We start from the raw sequence: 21,560 nt of genomic DNA, 5'->3' as shown, positions 1-21,560 counted from the left end.
GATTCCCACGATTCACCGTAGGGTCCCCATCACTTCCGGTTATGCCGCGAGGATCACCACCACCACCACCCCCCCCCCTCCCTCCTGAGTGCCGTGTCCTCGCCCGTGGCTAACGATCCCACGACCGGCGGCGGTTCCTTCCGTGATCGGTGCGCCCCGGTTGCAAATCTTCTTTGTACTGAAATAAATTGCCCCGACAAATGGCCGCGATACCACGTGGTAACGGAATCGTCGAACCATCGCGTGAGAAGCGAAAAAAAGAGAGAGAGAGAGAGAGAGAGAGAGAAAGAGAGCAAAAGAAATTGCTCCACATTGTTACGTGGAGCCCCACGTGGTTTCGACGCTACAATCGGACTGGCAGAACAAAAGGAGAGAGAATGACCCGTATTTCGCTGGCTTCCCCGTTTTTCTACGCAAAATTCGATCGAGTTGCATGCCTCTCGGGTTTTTAGGAATCTACGCACACGTAATTATTGGGCATCTTCACGGTTCTGTAATTTATAGATAATTCAGGAAGTAGACTTGAATCTTTACGCAAGAATTTTCTCTAGATTGTGAGAACTGGAACTCATCGAAATACTATTAATAATAATAAAATAAATAAAGAATAATACGTGATAAATAAGAAAAAATAAAAAAAAAAAAAAAACGAACGAAACAATTCGTCTTAAATAATAAAACAATTAATATTTATAAATTTTCTCTTAAATTCTCCGTACTGAAACAGATTTTGGCACTTTCTAATGCAGCTACCTATTGTAATTTCTCTATTTAACATTTAGTCACATTTTCTCGCGCTTCGCGACTTCTCGACGATCTTTCGTAATTTACATTAACTCTGGCTCCATGTAACTTTGAAATCATATATCCACATGGAAATAACGATTCTGTCAGACATGTATCTGAAAATAATTTTGTTGGGCTATTAATTATATAAAACGCTTAAGCATAATGATAATATTTTTTATATTCTAGGAACTTCAACACTCTAAATAATTATTTTAATGGTCTCAACAAATTATTTTGAAGATCTATAGTAAAATTTTTAAATACTCTAATAAAGTTGTTCTTTTCACGTACATTTTTAAATCTTATTTCTTTTTACTGCAAATTTATCATTATTTTATCATTGTCAAACAGTCTATTTATTAGAATTATTAGTTCTCATTTTTGATGAATGTTGTGTTGAAAATCTTATTTTCACATTTTCTTCTTTCAAAAAATTACTTGATGAAGAAATTATAAATGTATAATAACGTAGAATTAGATTAATGAACGCTATAATATAAATATAAATAAAGGTACATTACATAGATGCAAATATTATATTCTTACTTATCGCGATGTATTGCAAAAATCTCATAAGTTTTTTTACGATAAAAAATACAAATTAAAAATTAATTATTCATTTATTTCTTCAAAGTCAATCTTCCCTATTTCCGCAATATATATATATTTTTTTTAAAATGAAAAATGTTGAATTATACATGATTATACTTGATTCCATAAGTTTTAATACAATTCTCGCACTCGTTGTTCTCTTCACAGTACGTTTGATCTTCGATCTAATTTGCATTCGCATTCTTAATTAAATCATCCGCGAAATGCGTACCTCTCTCTCCCCCCCCCCCCCCTCTCTAATTTCGCTTCATCTCTTGGCGAAACCGCGATCGATGTATAATCCCTCTCGCCGTATTATCCCCGGAAGCTAATCCGATTTCGCGCGACCGCTTCGTGATCCGAGCAGACGAAGGACGGCTTTTATTTAGCTCTAATTCATAAGCTGCGCGCCCCATAAAATTACTTATACAGAACTCGGAACTTCATGGCCCACATTCGCCGCTGCTGAATATCCGCCTGTTTCGTCTCCTCGAATATCCCCCTTGCCCAACCCTCGCTATATATTCGTCGCATGCGGCCCGCATCGCCGCGGGTTGCACCGCAAAGTAACCCCGCAGGGAATTCCAGCGCACATCATTTCTCTCTCTCTCTCTCTCTCTCTCTCTCTCTCTCTCTCTCTCTCTCTCTCTCTCTTTTCTCCTTTTCTCCCGTCTTTCGGTTCTTTGTTTTAAAAGGAGAGTCCCTCGTTCCTTATGTAACATGATAAAGATCTCTTTCGCGTCGCTGCTACCGAATTGCATATACCGGGTGTCGCGAACAAAGCGCAACACTCTCTCTTTTCTCCTCTTCTCGCGATACTCACTGAAAAAGGTTCAATAATACGCACAGAAATCCGCACAGAAATTTAACAAGATTCTTCAAAGAAACAGACTTAAAGCGACTTAAAAAAAAAATCCTCTTTCTCCGATATACTCTTGAACGCGTGACTCGAGAGAATGATGTATAGCTGAATATGCCTCTCGGTGTGACGGCACTCTCGTATTCCGCAGGTGTTCCACAGCCAGCATTACGACTACGTAATTATCTGAGGAGAGGAGGGGATATATCGCCGCCGCTGATTAACGTGGCAGTGGCCGCGTAAACAGGGCTACTTACAATTGCGATTCAGGTGAGACAACTCCAGAGCCGCGCACTTGTAACGATGCCTGGACTCCAGCGTGGGTATCACGATACCAATCACCAGGTTCGAGTCCTTCTCGTGGTAGCACACCAGGGCGTCGCATTCCTTCCCATCTGCAATGCATAGTCAGTTTCGTGATTACGCGCTTCTTCCTTCAACATCAACCGAGCTGGGCCGAGCTAAATCGACCAAGAAGCCGATCGAACGAGAAGTCAAACCGAGAACAAAAGGCAAACGGGATCGCGAAAGTTGGTTTCGACTCTTGGGCAGATAAGAGGATTCTCAAGGTCTTTCCCTCTCAGTCAGAACTTTTCCTTAATTCTTCCAGATAATTTTCAGAGGAACCTTAAGCTGTTTTCAATTTGTATTCACGGGAGTCTTTTCTACTTGGTATTTGGGGGTTTTTTAAAAGTTTTTCGTCCGTGTGTGTGTGTGTGTGTGTGTGTGTGTGTGTGTGTGTGTGTGTGTGTGTGTGTGTGTCCAAGGGTTGAAACAGAGCTAAAGGATTATTTTTTGTAGAATATGAAACATTGGAATCTCTAGATCAGTGCCCCTTTGATTTCCAATCGATCTTGAAACTTATTTAACTCGATAGGATGTTTTTGGGATAAGTCTAGGTGTTGGGGGGAGCCAATCGGACAAACTTTGAGACAGATCGAATAGCTCGTTGGCGCGATAAGGGATGCGAACTGAGCGTCCCAAGAGGGAGATTCGCGATCTCTTATGAATATAAAACAGAAATTTGGCGCTCCTGCGCGAGCCGAGCGCGATCCGAGAACGAGTTTAAGTGAACGGATGATGGGGATGGGAGATAGAGGACGGGAGGAGGGACAGGGGAGAGGGGGGGGGGGGGGCGTAATAATTCGCGCATTATCGCTTCCGTTTACTCGAAATTTATTCCCGCGTAGTCGGGGCCGCGCGTAACCGTTCACTCGAGAAATAGATTAAATCGTTATCGTCCGCGGGCCATTATGCGCGCAAAATGTCCCATAGAGGTAAATAATGTGCGCCATAATGGCGACGGCGCTTATATGACGGGGCGCGAGAGCGAACGGCGGTTAAGGAAATCGGTTACGACGTCGCCCTTTAGACTTCGCCGTAATCCTGACGTTTATTTATCGGAGCGTACGTTCGCGAAATATAGGGAATATTCGAGGGAAGTGGGCAAACGGGATGGCCGCCATGACAATTGGAGCCATAAAGGCTCCAAGGATCGACAGCAAGTTTCGTTTTAATAATCGCAAAACCTCCATCAAGTGCTTTCATCGCATTAAGGCAAAATTAATGGAGAAATTTACACGATATTTACAAAATTACACCAGATTTCATTTCTCGCGCAACTCGTAAAATGCACTTTGAATATCTAAATTTAAAACGCACATATATAAATAAACGGGCAAATTCGCCCTCAATTTACGCCTTAAATATTCATCCGCTATCGGCGGATCAATACAATTTTTTCGTCGTCGTGAAATAATTCGATACATTCATTCATATTAATCATAGCGTGTTTCTTACAAATCACTTTCAAGACCACTTTTAGTTTCTTTTTCTCAGAATAAAATCTTATTCCTTTTCCTTTTTTATTTTTTAACATTACACGGACTTATTCAGTATATAATTCGTTGCGGAGAAAATATTTCATCGATCACTGTACTGAACTTCTCTGTATCAAATTATTCAAGAAAAAAAAAAAAATCTGCATCGACTCAATAAAAACGTCGAAAATGTCGAAATTAGAATATAAAAGTGATTTTATTTTCATTTAATACGAAAAATATGTAGAATGTCATCATTTAATGTATCTAAATGAGTTTTATTATTGAAAAATAATGGGGAAAGGAGATATTTAGCTTTTGTCCTTTTAAATTGCAAAATTCATAGTGCATCTGCCAATATTTAAATGCATATTCATTTACAAAAGGAGCATGTGAAACATTTCAAAATTCTGTCATAGTGAAATATTGCAGCAATAAAAGAGCAACATATCGCACATATGACTTTTTCAAATTCGTGAAAAATCCCATAATCTCTGGCATTTCAGTCTATTTTTTGAAAAAATTCGAATCCCATACACAAAAATTGAAATCCCATATGATATTTTTTCTTTTCAGATTAAATTTACAAAGTACAGTTTCGAAAGAGTTAGATTTTTTTTTTCGATAAATGCTCATCATTTCCGGCTGTTTCGTTATAAACAAAATAAAATACATAAAATTAATTAATTAAGAGAGACAATTAAAAATCTCGCATCTTTTATGAAATATAATATTTCTACTACAAATCGCATGAATTTTTACAATTATTCATGCAATCGTATATACTTGTTACAATTGATGAATTGGAAACGAGTCGGAACGACCAAAGGGATTCAAAGTTGTCGTTTTCTCTCTCTCTCTCTCTCTCTCCCCCTCCCTCCCTCCCTCTCTCTCTTGCGCGCGCGAAGGCCCGGCCGACGGAAATGTCGCGTTGTCGCGCTCGATTTCTCACGAGCGAACAAACGTCCCACGACATCGCCGCCTTATACGGGGCGACTCGGAGAGAGAAAATTACGACGATTACCAGCGGATTCTGGGAACGCGCGATGCGCGAGACGTCTCTCGCCCGTCTCGCTATTAGCGCGACCCGCAACCGCTCGTTTTCTCCGTCGGCCGACGGGATTCTCGGCACGACGTGACGGTATCATTTCTGTCGGACCGGCCGCTCCGCGGTCGGCCGGCTAATGATATCTCGTTGCATGGCTAATGCCGCAAATTGCCGGCCCCGCCGTAATTGGGCCCGACGCGACGCTGCAACTCGACGACGCGCTCCACTCCTCGTCGACTCGCGAGAGGCGGGGGAGGGGGAGGGGGGAGGGGAGACGTCGGGGGACTGGAATTGTCCCCGAAGATTTAGGTCGAAAACGATCAGTTCTTCGCCTCTAGCCTCCGACGTTTAATCAAAATTCTAGAGAAACGAAAACCGAAGGAACCATTTTGGAACGGGACAAAAACTCTCTGTGCCACCAGCGAGAGAAGCCTGGTGGCAAATTGGCAAAATTTGAAGAGACGAGAGGCATCGGCGCGTGGAATTTTTTTCGAAAACGAAGAATTTTAAAAACTCAATATGAAAGAAAACTTTCCTCCTCAAGCAAATTTTCTCCTTCTCGCAGAAGCAAACAACAGAGCGACAATAGGAACAATCAATATTTTACTATACGATAAAATTTGACGTATTTTTTTCCTGCGAATAAATACGTATTCAGATATTCGTAGGCGCGCGCGTTTTTAACATGAAAGGACTGAGAGAATGCTGGAATCTTTCCTATTTCCAGCATTTTTAATCGTGAGGCATGGTTAAACGCCGGTAATAATCCCACCGTAATTGTTAAACGCAATATGCAAAGAGAGAACCTCGATGTAACGAGTTACATCGTTTTACCGTTCATATTACAGCGTCTGAAATATTGAAGCGTCCGGGCAACCGGAGAGAGAGAGAGAGAGAGAGAGAGAGAGAGAGAGAGAGAGAGAGAGAGAGAGAGAGAGGGAGGGGGGAGGAGAGGAGACCGCGTAAAATCCTTTGAAAGTTCCTGCCCCCGGCGGAATTAGCGTTACTTAAGTAAATTGCGAGATGGCGGGAAGAATTAAAGTGCGATCGGTTAAGCGAGCAAAAAAAAAGAAGGAAGGAAAAAGGACGAGGGTGAAAAAAAAAAGGAAAAAGAAGGAAAGATGCAGCTCATTAAGCCTCAACTAAATCGAGGCTCCTATTTATGCGAGCTCTTCCTCCTGGAGAATGTTCTCGAGGAATAAAACGATGTCGCCGTCGTCTTTTGTGTCTGCGAAAATTCTACTTTCTCCTTCCATTTCCTCATCCTTTCTCCCTTGCTCTTAGAGGGATTAAAATTCGGCAGAACTTCCGACTTTCGGAAGACCTTTCTTGAGATTCCTCCCTTTCCTGCCTTTCTATTTTGTAAAATCTCCTCTTGTGTTTGCTTTCAGAAAAATCAGAATGCTTCAGAATCATGATCTTTGCACAATTCCACGAAACTTAAAATTCTAGGATTCCAAGATTATCACGAGAAACCAAGAGCTGTAACTTGATTTTCTTCAGAATCAAAATTTAAAATTTTTTCTCATCTCTCCAAACAAATTCTCTTATGAATTTTTCTCTTATGAAAATTTATTATTGCGATTTAATCCTTTTTCTTATTTCATTATCGCGAGAAATTATCCAGCTGTAAAACAAGAGCTACTGCGTTTTCTCACCTACAAGATCATCCCTCCTGTGTCCCGTGTGTTCATTTAAGATAAACAATATCATAAAAAATTCACCCCCTTTCAATTTGCAATACATAAGACTCACGGACGGTGCAGTTGGAGAAAAAAAGAGAATATAAACTGGAGGAATCTTAGAACGCAAATTACCAGGAGAGGATTCTCACGGGGATTTCTCTCGCGCCGTTATCAGCATATTATTTAAACAAATTGAGGCGACGACGAGACGGGAGCGGGAACGCGGGGAAGAAAGTCGGAAGGATCAAGGCGGGGGCGGGCAATAAAACGGGGAAAAAAAAAAAAACAAAGAAACGTTAAGAAACAACCATTTTAATTTTCCTACCGGAGTCTCGCGGGTACTTCCCGCGGTAATTAAGAGTCGCAATTAAGCCGACGAAAAAGCGTCACTGATAATTACCGCGACAGCAACACCCAGTCCTCCTCACCGCGAAATTTGTCGTCGCAAGAAGGAGGCGAGCCAGCAGCAAGAAGGATAAGGAGGACGAAGGATCTCCTTCGGCCCATCAGGATCTCCTTAGTCTCGGGATTAGGAAGGAATCCCCGGCGATCCATGCGACTTTGAATTTTATGTTAAGCCGTATCCTTGTCTCTTCGGGCAACGAGATTCCGCGACGTTTTAGGGGCCTTTAAATTAGGGAAGCCTGGGAAGGTGGAAGGCAGGGTCTTAGATCGAGAAAATTAAATTCTGTTCCTTGGTGCTTCCTTCCCGGGAGATTTTCGGAAATCTTATAATTGGAATTTAGGGTCCGCGAATTTTTTCATTCCGCGAAAATGTGAACTTTTTTATTTCCGGAAAAATTCCGCAAAATTAGTCCACATTTTTTTTTTTTGGAATATTTATTCTAAAAGTAAAAAGAGAAATTTTCGCGAAAGAGGCTCACTCCGGCTCGAGTTTAAGAAGTCGCACTGCCTTTGGCTTTACGAGATCCTCGAATTCTTGAGAAATACGGAAAGGAGTTCCTAGGATTTACAGATCTTCAAGGGTCGATTTTCAAATTTCTGCGGAATTCTAGGATATCCGCAACACGCAAGAGGGGAGGGAAGGGGAGGGGAGGGGAGGGGAGGGGGGGGAGAGGAGGGGGTTTCTTACTGCGACTGCCGAATGGCGGAGATCGCGCGGTGAAGTTATTTACGATTTCTGAGCTCACCGCTTTCCTCGAGGCGACCAAACTTGTCTCTGCAAAACAGTGCAAGTGGCAGCCAGCAACGCGCATAAAATGCGCCAGCTGATAGTAACAGAACCAGGACGAGGACCGCCAGCAAGAGAGACTTCCTCCAAGACCCGTTCGGAAGGCTCAATACGAATTGCGGCTCTGCGAATCAAAAAGAGTAAATCCGAAATTTTAATTTTATGAAAATTAATAAATACGAAAATATGTGATAATAAAGCGAAACTTGGTAGGCAATTATTCAACGAATAAAGCGAATAATAATAATAATAACGTGAATTTTAAACTTTACAATTTCCAAATCTAATTAAAATACTTAGTTGAGATTAATAAAACATTTAAAAACAGTAAATCAAAAATTCTTTCCAACTTGAGAAGCATATATTCTTAAATATATACAAACAAATTCTAAGCTATAGGGATAATTTTTAAAGTAAAATTAAAATTAAAATAAATAAGAAAGTTTTTCCAATTTTAGAAACATTTATTTCTAAATAAATAAATTCTAGCAGAGAAATGGTTTGCCTACAAAATGTTTTAATTTTAATAAAAGGCGCAAGAGATTTTTGTAAAGATAAAAAAAACTTTTCACTTTCACGTAAAATAATATCGGGTAACAACAATGGGGTGCTACAGCGTAAACATGCGTGATATTAAATTTGACGATAAATTAAATCCAATAAGTCCAATTTAAAAACAAGATTTTATCGTGGCATTGTATCACTTTGTTCACAAAATTAATTTGTCGTATAATAATTAAAAGTAATAAAGTAAATCGGCGGCGCGTGATTTGTTAGTCGGTCAATATATTTCTGACGATTATTAAAATGAATTCGACTGTTAGTTTTTATACACGAACAATAATGCATCCAGATTGAATTCGTTTTACGTCGTAATTAACAATCGTGGTCGGAAAATAACAAGTGGAATTATTTAATCCGTTGCTGAGTATTGTATTTCAAATCTGATTCATTTTAAAAAGCTTTTTGAGTTTTAAGAGCGATCAATAGTAATCAAATTAAAAAAAAAAAAAAAAAAAAAAAAAAAAAAAAAAAAAAAAAAGAGAGAGAGAGAGAGAAATAAAACCTTATCAATATTAGAGCAAAAACGCTCCTGTAAATAAAACGCCCAATCGTAAGTTGATCGAGTAAAAGTATCGAATTAATATCAACAATTAAGGAGCTCGAGAAGGTTATTTTATCCTTATTGAATTCCTATTTTCTCACAAGGTAGTAGATTTTATGTCTTGGGATAAGGAATATCTTCAACGACGGGATGGAATCTCGAAGAGATTTTCGACAGTTTTACTGACCTTGCCGGTATACGTGAGCCGCCAACGTGATCTCCTCGTCGACGCCATTGCTGACTTCGCATTTGTACTCGCCGTAATCCTCGAGAGTGACGTCCTCGATCTCTAAGTAGGAGCCGATTATTTGATCGTTCTCCCTGCAACAAACAAAAATAAGGGTAATTATCAAAAGCGTAATTCAATAACCGTACGCAAATTTAAAAGTTCAAACTAAGAAATTACAAGAATTGTATCTGTGGATTAAAGGTGATTTTATTTTATTTTGCATCTAAGTCATCCTTAATTAATCTCGATTGATTTGGATTGAAAAACTTTTTAAAGCTTCTTCGAATGCGAAAAACTTTCAGAACTTTTAAATTCATTTGCATATCTCTATAAGGGAACTTGTTACATCAAATTTTAATCTGAATGAAGATTCGATCGTATCGAAATTTTTCTTGAGAGAAATTTTTACCGCTTAAATACTTAAATCTTGCTGTTATTTAATCCAAGATGTATTTTTTTCCTTCTTACTAATATCTCATTTTAAAATCTTCGCACCTTGCTTTTGATGGCTTTATTCAGGCGAGACGTTACATTACTTTCTGTGTGCAATTGTATTGTATCCAAACGACAATCGTACAAATATAAATTCAAATGCAGAACAGGGCTTAACGGTAAGAATAGAAAGAGGTCAGAATAGGAATAAAGTTAAAATGAAAGTTTTCCCTAAAAGAGAGGATCGTCCACGAATCCCCGAGGACTCGTAATGGTCCGAAGATTCTTCCGAGAATCCATCCATGGATGTCTCTCCAGCGATCTATCAATCTACATCCGACAGGAAGAAATAGAGCAGGTGGAGCCTGCTGTTTTCAGAATTTAATAAAAAAAAAAAAAAATATCGTCGCGGACACCTCTGCAACATATGCGTGCGAGTGGAGCGCCAGCCATATACCCGACCGGTATATCTTTTCTTTTCCTCAAAGTTTTCTCTCCAGTTACAGTCCTCTCTCGGATATTGCGGCGCGAAAAAAAGGCGTGGCATTATCGCGCGTTTTTTTCCCTCCCCCTTCATCGCAATCTGGAATGCATTGAGGCGCGCGCGATCGCGTGCGTTCCGCGTCGCGGCGCCTTTTTTTCGGGGCGGTTGTCGACCATGTCGATCTCCCCCCCCCCCCCTCTCTCTCTCTCTCTCTCTCCTCTTCTCTCCCTTTCCCCCCCCCCTCTCCCCGCCTTTCTCGTGTAAAGAGAAAAAAATGACAAAGGGCGATTCGCGGGATGCAACGCGAGAACCGCGGAAGAGCCGGGGGGAGGGTGGGCAGAGGCGAGAGGGGGGGAGGGGGGTTCGCCATCAGCGCGGTTACACAATCGTTTAACGCACGGAACATTTCGCCGTGCTAATTTAATTACAAGTGCGGCCGGGGCCGGCGGCGCGCGCGACGACTTACCCGCACAATTAATTCCCACTCGCGTAATTTCATTCGTTCGGCGGCCCGTTCTCGCTCGCATCCCTCTCTCGTCGCAACAAAAGCGAAACGCGCGGACGCGACAAACAAATAAATTTCGGCGTTTCGGAACGGGCGAACGAAGAGAGTGCGAGGGTGGCGGCCGATTAAAATACGACGGAACACGTTCCGGGCAAAATGACGAAGAGGGAGAGGGGGGGAGAGAGAGAGAGAATTTATTAGCAATAAGGAGGAACGCTGTTCGCGAAAACAATTGGAAAACAATGTTGATTGAAGAATGAAAAACGAACAAACAAGGATGTTGACGATTGGAAATAATAAACAGATTTATTATTTTTGAAAATTAACTAATTAACTAATTGACTATATTAGATAATGTCGATACGACAAATTCGAATTTACTTAGTCTTTGTCAAAAGTCTTTGTCGTAAGATCGAGAAAGAAAAAAATAATAAGAAAATGTAAGACACGCATTACGGATCAAAACGAATTAGAATATAATAAAAACAAATTAAAATTGATAAAAACCGATTTAACAAATGTTAAACTGGTGGGAAATCAAACGATAAAAAAATAATAAAATTGCACAAAGAATGATTGTTATTTTGAATAAAAAATAAAACGTGTAATGTAGTTTTATGTATTTTGCACTTTTTAGAAAACTGATTCCATTAGTTAAAACAATCATCGTAAAAAAAAAAAAAAAAAAAAAAACTAAATAATAAGTACTGATATTAAATATTCAATGCGTCTATGGATAAAACAACAATAAAATTTGAAAAAATGATGTTGATTGATGAAATTACGGAAATTAAAGGAGAATACAGATACAATTTGGGGAAACGGCTGATTGCTATCGATTATCGCGTCAACCTAATTAATTAGAATTAATTAGATTTATTAATCGATAATTTCAAAATGTGAAACTGTTAAAATTAAAATAAATTAGCACACTACTAATCATATTTGATTCTTATTAACGTTTATTAATTCCTAACTGAGAGCTGCGAGAGATGGTTCAATATTTCAAAATATTGACTCTCGCCATTCACCATCGTCATTTTTTCGCGGAATACAGAATACATTCGACATTATTTTTTCGCGATCCCGACGAGAATCGTCGTGCGCCGAAAAGCCTCGAGCGCATCACGCGCAATGGACACTTCGGTGTGCGTCGTGTATTAATTAAAACTCGATTCCCACTCGATTTCGGCCAAGTCGCCCGATAGGGGGGGGAGGGGGGGGGGGGAGGAGGGCCAAAAATTTGGGCAATTTCTCATCCCTTTTCGTCGACCATGCGGCCATTTCGTTCGTTTCACGGCGGCATTCGGCAGAATGCCGAAAGGGCACGTTCTCGCTCGTGTCCGACGTGTTCATGCGCTCGCGATGACATTTATGAGGATCGCGCGCGCATCGATCGCCTTCTCCGCAATTTGCCAGACGCGCTTTACCGGATAAATCGCGTGTCCCGCGATACCCGCAACGTGGCACAATCGATAGCATCGGGGCGAGCCGAGGCGATCCGTTGGGCGTTCCGTTGGGATCCAATGTTCACCAAATCGACACATTTACACGCACGCACGACGAACGCAATTTCGCGTCGAGTCTCAAAGAGAGACCCCGCAAAAATGTACCCCGTTTTTTTGTTCCGTGATTTTTAAAACACAATTGTATGTGCCAAATCTCTGACAAGACATCAATCGCAAAAAATAAGTTTAAGTTGAGTCGAGTATTAGTTAAAAGATATTGGGACAAAAGTAATCAAAGTTCATTAAAGTATCAGTCGCTTCGAAGAATGAATTTTTATGTCTGTCCGAAAATTTAAAACTTCGTACCCGGAAGTCTTGCTGGCTGCTGATAACGAATTTAAAATTAGATTTTCGAAATTCAAATAAAATGACCGATTCGATATGATGGATTATATATTTTAAAAAATTTTAATTTGAAAAATATTTAGGGGTTTCTTGGGTCGTTGATTACAAATCTGATTATCCTCAGAAAAAAATGGTTGATCCAATATAGTGAACAAAAATTAAAGAATGTTTTTTATCTTTATGGAGATCAGAACTCGATTTATTAAAAGTAATTTGCTGACGAAATAATTTTTATAAAATACTATTTCACAATAATTATTAGTATTTTATAAAAATTATGTAATTATTTAAAAATTCAGTTCAATTTAATTATAAAACCTAATTTATAAAACATCATTTGGCACATAATTCAGTTCCAAAATCACGGGGGGGGGGGAGGAGGGTTTCTAAAAAAACGGGCTAAAAAAATTAATCGCTAATTTTTGATCACTCTTTACGCGCAAAGTTTCGAAAAAAAATTCGTGACGGAAAGAAAGACGGAAGGGAATTTCGCGGGACTTTCGAACCAGTCGCGGGTCCCCAAACTATTTCGATCGTCAACACGTGGGTGATTCAGAATCAGTTGTAATTTAAAGCGAATAGGAGGACGGAGCTGCGGGGAAGCTACAGGGAGGAGCTGCGTTTATCCGTTCCAGGTATTGTGGCGGCTTTTTATTCGATTAAAGCGCTGCGGGTAACACGGGCGATCCGATTTCTACGAACGCTCTATAAATTCCGGTCCGTTAAGTTGATTAAAACTATTCCAATTGATGGCATCATACGTCGAACTACCGTGGCCTTTCCCGCGAACCCTCGATGCTGATTGATCGATCGAATCGAGACACTGCATATCCGGGGAAAAAAAAAAAAAAAAAAAACAACGTGTAACATCGAAATGTAGATTCAAATAAAAAGTCCATTCACTATCTTTTAATAATTCAAGATTTTAATGTAAGAAAATATCTAATCTAATTCAAATTTGTTTATATAAATATGTCAAAACATTAGCAAAAAAGCATTAGTAAAAATGTTGTAGACTCTTCTAGTATTTCTTTTTTTTTTAAGTATCTGTGAAAGAATTGAGCGCCATTCTGCAAACAGTTTAACTTTTAAATTTGTATTAATTCTTAGAGAGAAACGGCATATTGCAATATTAATATCAACAATAGAACTAAACAGTATATTTAAAATATACATTTTGTTTAAAAATTATTGATTTAACATACATATTTGATTATTTTTATATTTTTCTATATATTTAAATTATTCCACACTTATACACTAATAACTCTAAATTTTCTTATAGATTATTATTAGATTATTATTTTTTTTTCTTTTTAATAAGAATGTTGGTTGGAGGGGATATTTACAGTTAGAAATTTTTGTCAGCCATTAAAAAAATGTTAATTACGAATATTTTCTCTTATGAAAATGTTGAAGATCATATTATTTTATCTAACTTCTTTGTAATCCAAATCTATTTAATGTACCAAACAATGTAAATATAAGAAACATGTATATGTTTTTATATTTCGTTAACCTTTTATTGCTATTATATAGCAATAACACATTTTTAAGATCGTTGTCAGAAACAAAAGACGTGTATTATCGTTAATGTCAGCGATCAGTAACGAATCGGCAATTAAAAAATATGCGAAAGATTCTGAATCACTTTTCAATCCGTTTCTCGTTATCGAGAAATCAAATGACGTTTTTACGTAGAGCGATTTGTTTCACATTTCAGATTTTTAATTGAGATAAAAATTATAAATGGTAAAATCCACTCATTACACAAGAAAACTATAAATAAAATAGAACTAAAGCAACAATATATAAAAAAATTAATAACGCTATACATTTCCCTTTACAAATTCCTTAATGGCAAACTAACTTTTAATAATAATAAAAATACTATTTATAATAATAATAATAATAATTGTTTATGACGCACGGCGTAATGTAATAATTAACATATATTTTGACATCTAAACATGTCAAAAATAATTAAGTGACAAATCACGTAGAATAATGTATGAAATAATTATTGTTGATAATTGTTTGCCGCAATAATAATCCTCCTATCGCTTCTCTTATTCTCCGCGCAACTATGCATTTGCTCGCTACGCAGTTGTAACGTCGCATGTGCAGAGTTTCCCTCGTCGAGCGATCACCTCGCCCGCAATTAACGGACAATTGCCGGCGCAATTGTCGCAATGACTGTTCGATGTGGGGGCATCGAAGAGAAGTGACATTTTTACTTATAGAAAATTGCACGACGCGCTCGCAGCTCGGCGACGCGATGTCGAGAACAGACAGCGAATTGGGGAGGGGGGAGGGGGGGAAGGGAGTTCGATCCCCGTTCAATTTTAACGCCCCGCTCATCCCCAACATAACCGTTTCCGTCCCATCGCGCGTTTATCCGACTGTCATTCCCCCCCCCCCCCCCCGAACGCCCGATTCGCCGAAGATCGGCCGCGTATGGAGAACTCTATTTATCTTTTTCCGTCTGCCCCGTCTCTCTCGCTCGCGTCAATATATATATATATATATATATATATCTCCGCATGCGTTCGTCGTAAATGCATCTCGGACGTAATCGTAATACAATTGCGATAGCGAATTAAATTGAATAGCGGCTGCTTCCCGGAATAAGGGTACACATGTCGCGCGAAGTTCGCAAACGCAGCGCCGTGCCGCGCCCCGCTTTAACGGGGGGGGAGGGGGGAGGGGGGCGAGAGGGAGGACGATAAATAAAAAATGAAGCGGCGCGCCGAGGGATCGTCACGTGGGAAGCACGTGCGACTTGCGCGGACTCGAGGCGCGAAAGTAAATTGGCCGCCGGTACGCGACACGCGTCGCGTGACGAATTAGCAGTTAGTCCACGGGAGCGATTATTCACGAGAGCGCCGGGTATATAGCCCGGCACGCGACGATATTTCCGCGATTAACGGCAGCGCTTAAATCCCATAAGCGCCCGACGCCCCGACGCTCTCAGGGGCGTGAGAAGGGCGTGCGCGCGGGGGGAGGGGGGGGGAGGGCGGCGCGCGCCGATAAACGCGCCGCTAATTCAATTCGCGATCGCGACCGTAAAACGGATCGATCGTCCAAACGACGACGACGGAAACGAGCCGTGAATTGGCCTCGAAACGTCGGCGCGGATTAACGCGACGTGTTTTATTAGGCGCGACGAGACTCGCGCGGATTTTAACGATGGGATTCCGATGTGTCTCTTCGAGGAAAGTTGGCGATAAGGATTCATTCCTTAAAGGCATCGAGACGTCGATCGAGAAGTTAAAATGATGTTTATGTTTAGCGAGATCATTTGCCAGGATTCAAGGATGTTTTGATTATACGATATAGCGGAGAGAGAAAGCTGTCGAAATTTAGAAAGAACTCATTTCTTATATTTGTATCGTTTGGAGTTTATCAAATAAATGGATTTGGATTATGGAAACATTTTGTATGTAAACAAAATGTAATTTTTAAGCATTTTCATAAAAAATATATTTGTAATTAATATTTTTCCTATTGGATGAAACGACAACTTTTCATTGAGTATGTCCACCTGAAATTACAAAAAATAAAAAAAAAAAATAATTTGTGGGAAAATTTTAAGCTTCGTTAAATATCAAATAATTTAAACATACATGAAAATAATCATTTATTGTATCAAATTAATAATTTTAAAACGAGATATATGTTAAATATACTAATTATTTACAGTAACTAATTATTTACAGCTTATATAATAAAATTTAAAAATCATTGCAAATTTGGAAATTAAATAATTTGTAAATTATTCAGAAAATTATGCTCAGCTTTAATCCAGATAAAAAGTAATAATATAGAAAAATAATAGAAAAATCTACGATGTCATATTTTTGCCAATGTTTTGATGTATAAGACACTTCTTAATTTAATTTTTGACGTTAGTAAAACAACGCTGGGAAAACAATTAGATGTTTAGTTCTTTCTTTAATAAACTTAATTTAATTTTCTTATCTTGTTCGCTTTCTTATTTTCAACTTCTTCATCGTTATCTTTAACGAAATCGTAGTCTAAGGTGATTTAATCTAACAGAGAGAGAGAGAAAGAGAGAGAGAGAGAGAGAGAGAGAGAGAGAGAGAGAGAGAGAGACAAAGATTCAACGTACGAATTTACGAAACTAAATCAAGTTTTTCTTTTCTTTTTCTTTCCGGTAATTAAATCATCGGATTCGCCGTAAATCCATTCGCCCTCCGATGGTCGTGATTTTTTTTCACTACGTGTTCAGAAATCACCGTTGCGATTGTGCTATTCTTTCCCCGAAATAACGTATCGCAAGTTAATACCTATCTCGTTTCTCGTCATTCTCGCGTTTTTTGCCTCTTTCGCCCTTTTCTGACCCTATTTCAGCCATTAACGCGTCGAATCTCGCGCTGCTTGCGAGCTTTTTTTATCCCCTCCCCCCCCTCCCCCGCCCCTCGGGACGGATTACGTGGCGCTTTCGCTGGCGAGCAATCGATAATCTCATCCTATTGAAGAGAAAAATAGTTTCGTTCGACGAGCGTAATCTACGAGCCGCGGCGGGATGGGAAGGAACTGGCAGGGAGAGGGAATGGAAATAGCAACGATACGAAACGAATTCCAACCACCAGAAGGGTTATATGAATAATTTGTATCCCCGAAAGATAGATATCCGAGATTTGCGTCAAAAATTAAATCTCGAAATTGTTTTCAAGCAAATTATAAATTTTAATAGGAAATTTAATTTTTAATTCTTGATAGATTCCTAATTAGATGTTTTCGTTTTCAATAACAAATATAATTTAGGAAAGATATATATATTTCTACATTTTTTTTCTACTAATTTAGAAATAAAATATATATTTTACCTTATGCGATCTTTTTTAAGTACCCTCCCGGAGAGAAAAATCTAAAGATAAAAGTAATAAACTGAAATTTTAATAACTACATATGAATTCGATCCCAAAATTAACTCTTTTTTAATTTAATCTTAAGTTTTAAGTAGAAAATAGATTCATAAAATTCAAAAAAAATTCAAAAAAATGTATGTACGCGTATTATTTTTATCTTTATAACTTTTGTAAATATGGAAATATTGAATGTTTGCTCATCGGTGGTTTCGTTTATTCTCTGGCTTTGCCTGATCCCTATCTCAATCCCATCGCTACTCAAACCAGCGGTTTCGTCGCACGTGCTTTATTTCGCTTGTCCTCGTTTCCTCCTTTTTTATTTCACGGGGGAACCGGCATTAAGCCCATTGTCGAGTTCGATGTACGTTGGCAGAGTTTTAATTAAACTCTCGGACGACCGGCGTGCGTTGCCTGCCTCCCTCTCGCCGGGACCGGTGTTCGACGTCTTGATTAATTAAATACTCTAGCGACCACGCGCAGCTCCGAATGCCTTATCATTGACAGACGTATCAATGGTGCAGGTATCGATATAATGAAGTTGCACAGCACGAAAATTCAAGGGGGCTGCAAACGGAAATTAAAGAGATGAGGGCATAAAAATGCTCTTGTCGCTGAAACGTTGTCGAAGAATATTGCAATATTGGGTCTCTCTCTCTCTCTCTCTTTACCTTTTATCTTTATGATTTTATTATTCATCATTATGTATATATATCATCGCTCTATCATCATTATTATTCCCTGTCAGTTTCATCAAGTCCGGGTCCGGAGAGCCTACTCCAGTGAATAAGTCATCTTAGATTCGCGTTTAATAAAAGAGATGGAGATTACACGCGTTACACAAAGCTCCCACGCGGCGCTTTATAACGCGTAATCTCCATTTTCCATGGTGGAAAAATAAGCTCGCTCGGAAAAATAAGCTCTCCATTTTTTCGCAATAATCTCCGCCCGTTTGTACCACGTCCCTCTTTACGTCGCGTCGCGTCGCGTCGCGTCGCGCCGAGGTGCGGGTGTTCCACCCCGGAATCGATTTCGGAATAAATAAACTTATTCCATCAATCTACTCTAAAAAGGGATCCCGGGCTCTCCCCATCCCTCTCTCCCTGGCTCTTCCCCTGGTCCCTTTCGCAAAGCTCAGGAGACGGATGGATAGACGGCGATAGACCGAATTGCCGGCTGCCGCGAGTAGATATCGGCCGAAATCGACGGCCACTCGCTCCCATAAATCTTGTCTTATCCCGGCCCGGGGTAGATAGAGATGAATTACTCCCGGTCCCGGCGTGGCGCGCGACGCGCGACGCGCCCCTCTCTATTAACGCAGATTGCATTCGAATGCAAATCGGAATGCGGATTACTTGGCCGCCGACGTGCGACGCGAGCCGGACGCGAGTTCGTACGTGCAACAATTGCTCGCGATTATTAACGCGCGAATCGCGCGAGTCTTGCAACGCGTTGTGCGAAAACGCGTTGCGCGAATTTCTCCCTTCTCCCTCCCTCCCCCCCTTCCTCTTTCTTTCCTCTTCCCCTCACTACCCCCTTTTTCTCTCTCTCTCTCTCTCTCTCGCGCGCGCGCGCACGCGCGCACACACATACACACATTGCACACACGCTGCGATGTTAAATAAATAAAGTTCCAAAGAGTGCGTGATCACGTAATAGCGATGCAACGATATTCCATATCGTGTATGGTGTAACAATTAAATATATTTCCGCGCAAGGGTATCTAGTTTTATCAATAGATACGCGAAGTGTGTGTGTGTGTGTGTGTGTGTGTGTGTGTGTGTGTGTGTGTGTGTGTGTGTGTGTGTGTGAATCTGTGTGAATGTGTGACGAGATTCGCTATTTCGTACGAATCACCGGAAGTCACCCGTTCCGCGCGATGCGTGACGTCACTCGTCGGCGCTTCGAGTTCATTAAAATTCGTCGAGGGCGATTCGCGAGAGGTAATCTCGCTTCGAGAATTGAATTAAAACGGTCTTCCCGACAACAATCGACCTTGAAGCGATTATTAGGTCGGCGCACACGCTGATAATTTGTTCCCGGCAATTATTCCGCTCTTGTTATCAAACGGCGGCGACCAATCAACCGATGATTACGGACGTCATCGCGTGTCTCACGTTTCGCCGGGAATAATTCGCCGTCGCATTATTATTCATGTCTTTCCCGCAGGATCACGGCACATTTAGGATATTTAATCTCGCCGTACATGGGATATCGCGAGAATTATATACGATTATCAATAATGAGGACGGATTTTTCTAATTTACGCTGTCAAAATATGTTAATGACTCAAAATCAAAATTGACTCACTCTGATTTACGTTTCACTTCTTCTTAATACGCAATTTTATGATTTTGCGAATCTCAAAATCCAATTTTCTTGAAGGACCTTTTCTTGTAAAAGTCAAAAGAATTTAATAATAATTTGTTATATTTGTTGTTTAATAATACGTTAAATATAACGATTATACAAAATATTTCAAAAGTGGAGATCAATCGCTTGGAAAGTGATTGGGAATCCAAAATCAAGAAAAAAAAAGTTGGTATAAACATAGATCTAAAAGTAAGTGATTTTTCAGTGAGTTATTGCCATTTTTATGTCGAAATTTCAAATCGCTTTGCTTTTGAAATTTTTTATTAAAAGGAAAAGAAGAGATAGTTTTTATGCATTTTGTAACATAATTAAAGTTAAATAAAAGCAGCACCCGCAACTTTTATTTGACTTTAATTATGTTATAAAATTCATCTCTTTTTCCAATTTTGAAAAAAATTCGAAAGCAATTTCAAATTTCAATGTAAAAATGGTGATAACTCGGAAATAACGCATTTTCGGATCTATGTCCACATCAATTTTTTTCTCGTATTTCCCTTTGGGGTCCCTAATTCATCTTCCAATCTCATTGATCTCGACTTACGAAACACCCTGCGTAACATTTCTGCATATTATTATTTTCAATCAGTCGAAACTTGTTTAGAAATTTCATTTAAGGAAATTTTTCTGAAATTGTATCTCTGTATTCAAATCAACTTTAACCTTAACCTACCCCTTTCACTTCTTCTAACGTATAAAACATTACAAGCCTCGTCACCATTCTGCGTTATTATTACTTATTGAATATCACTTATGGTTTAATTTGGAAGCCCCCTTTCGTCTCCTCATCAGAATTCAATGGAGGACTCGCCCGATTTACGATCGGCTGCCGATCGAATCTCCCTCTTCATCGAGCGACCCGATCGCGAGACCTCCTCCCTGATAAATAAGGATCATCCCGGCGGTTCGCGTGATGAAGTAGATAGGACAAGTTTGGCAGCAGCTACAAATTTCTGGGGTGCTGTGCAGCCCATAGCGGTATCTCGAGCGCGAGGCCCATAAACTCGCGCCATTAATCATTTCCCCGGGGTGGAGTGCATATTACTACCGAGGAGTTTCTTAACCGATCGGTCGGTGATGAGTTATCGATATTACGTGCGACTCCTACCAACAACCGGCACCGGGTTAGCAGAGACGAGCGGGGGGGGGGGGGCTTTATGACCGAAATTTGTAACGGGGTGTCCCGAGAAAACGTACGGCACTCTGTTCCCGGGAAACGGGGGCTGCTGCGCGGGGGATACGCGACTGTTGACGCTGATACGAGCGCGAGATGAAAACCAAATAATTACTTTCTCCAGCGACGAGCACGAGATCGTATGTATATATAAGGAGAGATATAAGGGAGATGGAGGAATCTCCTGATAGCCTGATAAAAATATCGGGGGAAAATCCGAAATTTTTATCTCTGCTGAAGATTCGTCTCTTCACGAGAAGCGTCTCGAAGCGCCTCGTTTAGCGCCATCTTGCTTTTGGAAATCTACAACGTCGCGCACGCGTATTTTTTATTTATATTTAGATTTTTTTTTATATTTAGATTTTTTTATTTATATTTTAGATTTTTTATTAATTTACAATTTACTCGACTTGTATTTGTTACTAGATTATTTGAGATTATTTTTAATTATTATTCCAATTAGATTTATATATCAGTATATTTTTTTTTTATTTATAGATATTATTTAAATAAGATTATTTCTAGTTTGTTA

General features: G+C 39.7%; 1 protein-coding gene across 1 annotated transcript in view; it reads right to left on the bottom strand.

The window, feature by feature from the left end:
- LOC105426417 (interleukin-1 receptor accessory protein-like 1) overlaps window positions 1-21,560 on the bottom strand; it is a 187,284-nt gene that overhangs the window by 11,022 nt on the left and 154,702 nt on the right. The window contains exons 4-6 of the mRNA XM_089073602.1: window positions 9,277-9,410; window positions 7,944-8,108; window positions 2,497-2,634 (exon numbers count right to left, since the gene is read on the bottom strand). Coding sequence (XP_088929728.1) covers window positions 2,497-2,634; window positions 7,944-8,108; window positions 9,277-9,410 — 437 coding nt within the window. The remainder of the gene's footprint in view (window positions 1-2,496; window positions 2,635-7,943; window positions 8,109-9,276; window positions 9,411-21,560) is intronic.

The sequence above is a fragment of the Pogonomyrmex barbatus genome, unplaced genomic scaffold, assembly GCF_055798465.1.
Source record: "Pogonomyrmex barbatus isolate J1 unplaced genomic scaffold, ASM5579846v1 scaffold15, whole genome shotgun sequence".
Classification (NCBI taxonomy): domain Eukaryota; kingdom Metazoa; phylum Arthropoda; class Insecta; order Hymenoptera; family Formicidae; genus Pogonomyrmex; species Pogonomyrmex barbatus.
Note: the sequence above shows the minus strand (reverse complement) of the source record. Positions and strands in the feature narration are given on the sequence as shown.